This window comes from Mastacembelus armatus, chromosome 3 (genome assembly GCF_900324485.2).
Source record: "Mastacembelus armatus chromosome 3, fMasArm1.2, whole genome shotgun sequence".
In the NCBI taxonomy this organism is placed as follows: domain Eukaryota; kingdom Metazoa; phylum Chordata; class Actinopteri; order Synbranchiformes; family Mastacembelidae; genus Mastacembelus; species Mastacembelus armatus.
In genome coordinates this window covers 9141660-9147659 of record NC_046635.1, presented here as the reverse complement: position 1 = coordinate 9147659, position 6000 = coordinate 9141660, and the positions used below count along the sequence as shown (strand labels likewise).

At 39.1% G+C, this 6000-nt stretch overlaps 1 protein-coding gene across 6 annotated transcripts in view; it reads left to right on the top strand.

Moving 5' to 3' along the window:
- The first annotated feature begins 456 nt into the window (after nucleotides 1-456).
- The window catches only part of tjp1a (tight junction protein 1a), a 46703-nt gene continuing 41159 nt past the window's right edge, over nucleotides 457-6000 (top strand). For 4 of the 6 annotated variants that reach the window (XM_026319720.2, XM_026319719.2, XM_026319718.2 and 1 more), the window contains exon 1: nucleotides 458-923. In XM_026319720.2, the coding sequence (XP_026175505.1) occupies nucleotides 900-923 (24 nt within the window). In that variant the 5' untranslated portion in view covers nucleotides 458-899. Of the gene's footprint in view, nucleotides 924-6000 lie in introns of all 6 variants that reach the window. The other 2 variants (XM_026319716.2, XM_026319714.2) reach the window with 1 other exon arrangement.

Below are 6000 nucleotides of genomic sequence, written 5' to 3'. Positions count from 1 at the left end.
AGACTGCAGGGTCCGCATAGCCGATTTTAGCTGAAATTCACCGAGGAGCACCAGAACTTTTTTTTGAACAGATTACAAGTCATGTTTTTTTTCCCTCTGAAAAGTAAAGTAACATTTTAAAGGCTGCTGTGGCCCTTCTGTAATATACCGACACAACATTCACTATTGGGGCACAGTGAAAGTGAGCATTCAGCATCAGGAGGGACAGCGGCGTCGCTTCTCCTTATTGTGTCCTGGACTGTTTATTTCATGGGATAACAGGGGTGGTCACTTCAGAGCCACCATAGAAATATACAATAAACAGAAATGAAATAGCACAGTGAAGCAGATACATGTAATAGAAGTTGGTGGAACAATAACTCGTGATAAGTTGAGTCTTTTTGGAGTAAAAGAACAAAAAGCCCCCGTTTTTCCCAAAGTCTTGTACCCCCCTGTGTGTGCATTGGTCCGCTCCGCACAGACACGACACGGCCGTTGCTCACGGAGCCGAAAGCAGGGAGAGGTTTGCCCAGCCTGCCATTGCTGTGCTCTGCCGAGTGATGCCTGCTCCCCACAACTTTTCGTCCAGAGGTTAGCGACGAAACCCTCAAGATAGTGGCTTTTATTCGCCCCCCTTTTCAACCAGAGTTTCTTCTATGACTCGACATCCGACTGGACCAGCGTTAGCGTTTCGAGCAGCGGAGATAAGATAATGAACTTTGGACTTTCCGCTCGGCTTTTCGTGACATGCTTCCCGTCGTCCTGGATAGAGTAAAATAACAACGCAGCCCGGCGTGGCGGCGGCAGCTGGGCGAAAATTCAACTGCAGGGGGAAATAACACAGTCATCCGAGTGATTATCAAATCAGAGATAGAACAACTTTTCAACCATCCACCACTGAAGCGGAATAGGAGATTACGATGTCCTCCAAAGCTTCAAATAAGGTGTGTAACGTTAAAATTCAAGTGTGATGTATATTGCGCTACTAGCTTATGTAATGTGTGCCATAAAGTGGCCAGCTAGCAGTGGCTGAAACAGGAAAAGTGGATAATTGAACTGCAGAGTGGCAGTATGACTTTGTAGGCATTTGTCAACGCTGGTGGTAATTTAGTATCTTAATGATGGTGGTGTTTAGCTTGTGTGTGTGTGTGTGTGTGTGTGTGTGTGTGAGAGAGAGAGAGAGAGAGAGAGAGAGAGTTTGGTTTTAGGGTTATTCTGAAACCTACACCTTGAAACACAGCCCACACTGCTGTTTCTCCTGTACTGCATTCAAAATGATCTCACGTATAGAGACTGTTAGTAGTAATTCACCCAGCTGTGTTCATCATAGGTCCCAGCTTAGCCAGGCTACCTGTTGATATGTAGAGTCCCTGTCTTAATGGTTTAAGAACAGTGGCAGGAAATCCATAGATGTTAGATGTTAGATCCTAGGAAAGCCCATGTTGATTTTTTTTTTTTTTTTTTTTTTTAGTTGAGTTGGGTTATGCTTTGTTGCAGTTTGCCCCAGAGAAAGGGCCACCTCTTACCCAAATTGTGATCAGTGTTATTGTAACAACTTTAAGCAATTGAATTAACACTAAATGAAACCATTCACCATCCTTTCACTCACTTGTCATATCCCAGTTGAGGTCTTTAAAGACCATTTTATAGGACTATAGGTTAAATAAATATGTTGTTTCCATGTGTATTGTGCCGGATGTGTGTAATTGCTGTTCATTGACAAATACCTGTCAAGCCTTCCATACTTTCTACTTACATGTAGTAGATTTTACAAATTGAGTCATCAGTGAAGCTCTCATGAAGAAATATTTTAAAACTGTATCAGTTCAGATGTGACACACAGCAAAAATAGTTTCACTTTACAATGTTTTTATGTCTTTAAAAAAAAACATGAATTTAAAAAAAAAAAAAAAAAAAAGAACTGTAAGGAGAATTTTAATGTCGATCCTCATATTAGACCTAAATATTTCTACACAACATATTCAAAGTTGTTTTATGAGGAGATTTTTTTCAGTTTGACAAGTGAGGAATGTGCTGTGTTTGTCTAACAGAGTAGGTGATATTCAGGTTTGGGCGGTTGTTCCAGTTAGACGAAACCATCCTCTCAGCTGGTGACGTAGTACTGGACTGTATATTATGGCCTTGGTTACACCTCGACAGCAAACTTACTAATTATTATGCATGAGATTATCCTTTAAGCAGATAATGAGACAAAAGGGATTGCATGTGCTTATTAGTAATTCCAGTGTTTCATCTTTAATTTCTTAATATTCCATATTATATTGGAAATCTGTTCAAGTATTTTATTTAAGTAGGAAGGATTTTCAGACACTTTGCTTGCTTAGTATTAAAAGTGAAACTACAAGACCTCAATGACAGTTCAGAGAATGCACTTCCTTAGGGCAAAAGGGCTAAAAAAATGTCATGATCTTGCTGTAGACTTTTATCAAGCACTGAATTGTCATGAATCTTTGTAATTAAGACTACATTTCCTGTTGCTGCTTCAGAATATAAAGTTTCCAGTGCTGTGTTTATGGAAAAAAAAAACAGATCAAATTGTTCTCATTTGGATGAAAAGTAAAATGGGGGATATAGGCGAGGAAGAAGTCATGATTGTTTATAGGCATGTTTAAGTCATGATTGTTTATAGGCAGGATGGGCAGCTTGGTTGTGATGAGTGGATAGCCTGCGATTGTGATAGGAATAAGCCCACTCTATATCAGTTATAGCTAACCTTTCACACACACATGTTTTTAAGTATTAAAACAGAAGTTCCTCCAAGTTAATCTGTGTTCAATGGCTCATATCACTCAGTATTTTCATAGTGGCTCTCTTTAATAATTTTTCCTGAAAAGCAGAAACATGATGCAATGATTTTCGGAGCAATCCTACTATTGTTAGGGTTACGCAGTAATTCTTTATTATACTTTATTGCATACCAGTAGACTTATAATGTAATGATGAAATTGTATGTTATCATTAAAATTAATTTCTGCTCAAATTAATAACCTCAAGAATAATAAAAACCTATTAACAAAATACTATAAAGATGTTTTAAAAAGAAGCATTAATGAGTACTGTGTTAACATTAAATAACTACAGTACATGTGAGGTTTTCATGGGATATATTATTAAATAAAGAAATATTCTGAAATGTTTCAATATTGGTAGAAAGTCGTTTACATTTTACTTTTGTATTTCTTTGTTGCCCAGCCAAATAAAGCCTAGTAAAGCTGTGACTCCTTAATCACACAAGACACAGAAACTTCTGCGTAGGGGTGACTGCTCTGATTAGCAGCAGTGCAAAGATAGTAAACACATTAAGCATCAAACTCTTTCCGCTGTGTTAGCCTTTTCTGCAGATCATTACTGAATATCCTTATTTATAGCCTCACCTGAGAAACTGGTACAATAAACTGCCATAAAACTAGTGGTAGTAGGTATGTAACATGTAAAGCTACAGTTAATGATAAACTGTAATAAAATGTTGTGGCTCTGTCTTACACAGCAACAATTATGGGTGTGTTGATGTCATGTTTTAGAGGTCAGTAATGCTGTTGTTGCACAATGCTATGTACTAATAGTGTCATTAGGTTAGTATGATGTTTCAGTATTTAGCAATCACTCAGTTGTGGAAACAATTAAGGTGGAATGATGGAAAGCACATTGACTACCCTGAGCTTTGTTAAAGATACCTTTTAGTTTAAGGACACCCAAATATCCATTAACATTAATTACTGTTTAGAGGAGGATGTGTTTCTGTGAATTTAAAAAGGGAAATATCTTTCTCTTTGGTGCTGAAGTTCCTGCCATGACACCGGTAAGAGAGGAAAGGGCTGTTACTGGTTCCAAAGTTATGTGAAAACTAGCCTGGTACCAAATCTATCTGAAAATCACATTATTACACCGAAGAGTTGAAGTCTTTTTCACTAGAGTAAATTCTGTTCTCATTCTTGTTTGGCCTTCAGCCATTCTCACATACTTTGTTAAAAAAGAAATGTAATTTAGAACACTGATGGTCCCTCTAGCCTTTAGACGTTTGTTTAGAGAGGACAGACTGAAATAAGTGGAAAACACATTATAACAGAGCAGTTTGTATTAATTAGAGTTGCACAGCAGGCTCTATTTTGCTTTGATGATTACACATCTCCATTTACATCACTGAAGGAGGGAAATGTAATTAGAGGGCCGAGTGGTCGGGAGAGGAAGAGAGTCCTGGTGGTGTGTTTGTGTGTCCTCAGTTTCCTGCCGTTTTTGGAGACTCAGGGCTGAGGTGACAAGAAATGAGCAGAGGATGGAGCAACTAATGTCTGGTGTCTGTGACAAGTAGTTTCACCAGGAGTTTATAAAGCATTTATCCAAAATTCTGTTGACACGCTTTTAACAGGGGCAGATGACAACATTGACATGACATGGACACTCACAGATCATGCTGCTGTGTGAATGCAGAATGTGAATGCAAATTCTTGTGTGCAGTGGTATTAAATAGAAGAGAAAGGACTGAACGATATAAAGGCTGGGGTCAATATCCAAAAATGTCACAGGGAAGTCATTTTGAGAAAATCCTATGTTCGAGGGCAATGGCTGTCAAGGTACACAGCATCTGCTGTCCATTATTATAAAGGATGAGTTGAGAACCATAAAAGACACAGTCAGTGTCCACATGCAGCCTCAGTCTAGAAAGAAACCAAGATGTAAAACACACTGATACATGTAGCACATAAGCTCTCTCACTTAGACCTGCTGACATATAGGCCCTTGGTTCAGAGTCCTCCCAGCCCTTAAGGAGGGCAGGTATGATTATCTCCTTTACAATATAAGATGCCTGCTACTAGCTGGGGGCTTGATGGTTAAACTGGGCTTTAGTATTTTTGGTTGGTTTGGCTCCGTCTGTGACCTGCCTGAGTCTGAACACAAGTATGTGTTCATGAAACACATACCGAGTAAGTTTAGGTAAGATCATGGCCAGATAACACTAATTTAATACACTTGACTGCTAAAGGTTTCACTTGAAAAAGAGAAATAGGTGTGTGCTGAGAAAGGATATCTCAGCTGCTTATCCACTCATCTTGGGAGAGAAAGCCAGGGCAGAGACACAGCAGGAGGCAGGCAGATAGCAAAGACAGAAAAAGAAGGAAAACAGAAAATGTCTTCTGAGAGAGGAGGTGATGTGGGGAGGGGTTATTAAAGAGGTAAAATGGTGACAGGAAGAAGTGGGAGGTGGCGATGCACTGACTATAATCATAATCACATGGCAGATCATGATCACCTTATGAGCCCACTGCAGTAGCATTAGGTAGCTTTGTGGGACCAGTTGAAAAACAAGAATTAAAAAAAGAAAAAAAAAAAACACGTGATTTGAAACTTTTAAAATAAGCAGCTAGGAGGAGAGTTACTGTATCACACAGGGATATGGAACTGTGGCAGAAAGGCCATACAGCGTCAATAGTTCGGAGGTCTAAAACTGGATAAGTGTCACTGCAATATCCGCTGGAAAAGTGACCTGTGCCAAGGAAAGCAGGAAACACAGCAATCCTTTTCCACCAGTTGAAAAGCCACTATTTGCCCTTCAGATAATCCTATGTCACAAATGAGTGAGCTGTTAAGGCTCAACTCAATAACTTGTTTACACCTTGACATCAGTCCTCGTAGCCTGGTGGATGATCTTTAGAGAAAACCTGTTCCTAGCCTTAATACCTGTTCCCTCTCTCTGAGTGTGTGTTCAACACAGGTCAGAACACTGTGAGCTGCTGCAGAGCATTGTTAAAGCCAGAAGCAGTGTCCCAGACTATAATATAATAATATTTATTGTTTTGCTCATGTGTTCATTTTTGCACTTCTACCAGTGTTTGACAGGGTGCTTAAAACTGAGCCTTTTCAATAATTGGAACAGCCCAGTTGTCACATTTTTCCTATTCATGTATTTACCTTGAGTGAGTCAGTTTTTTATATACTTTTATTTATTTATGTGGCTCACATAATTAAGTACCTTTGCCAGTACAACTGTGCAATATGTTTAGC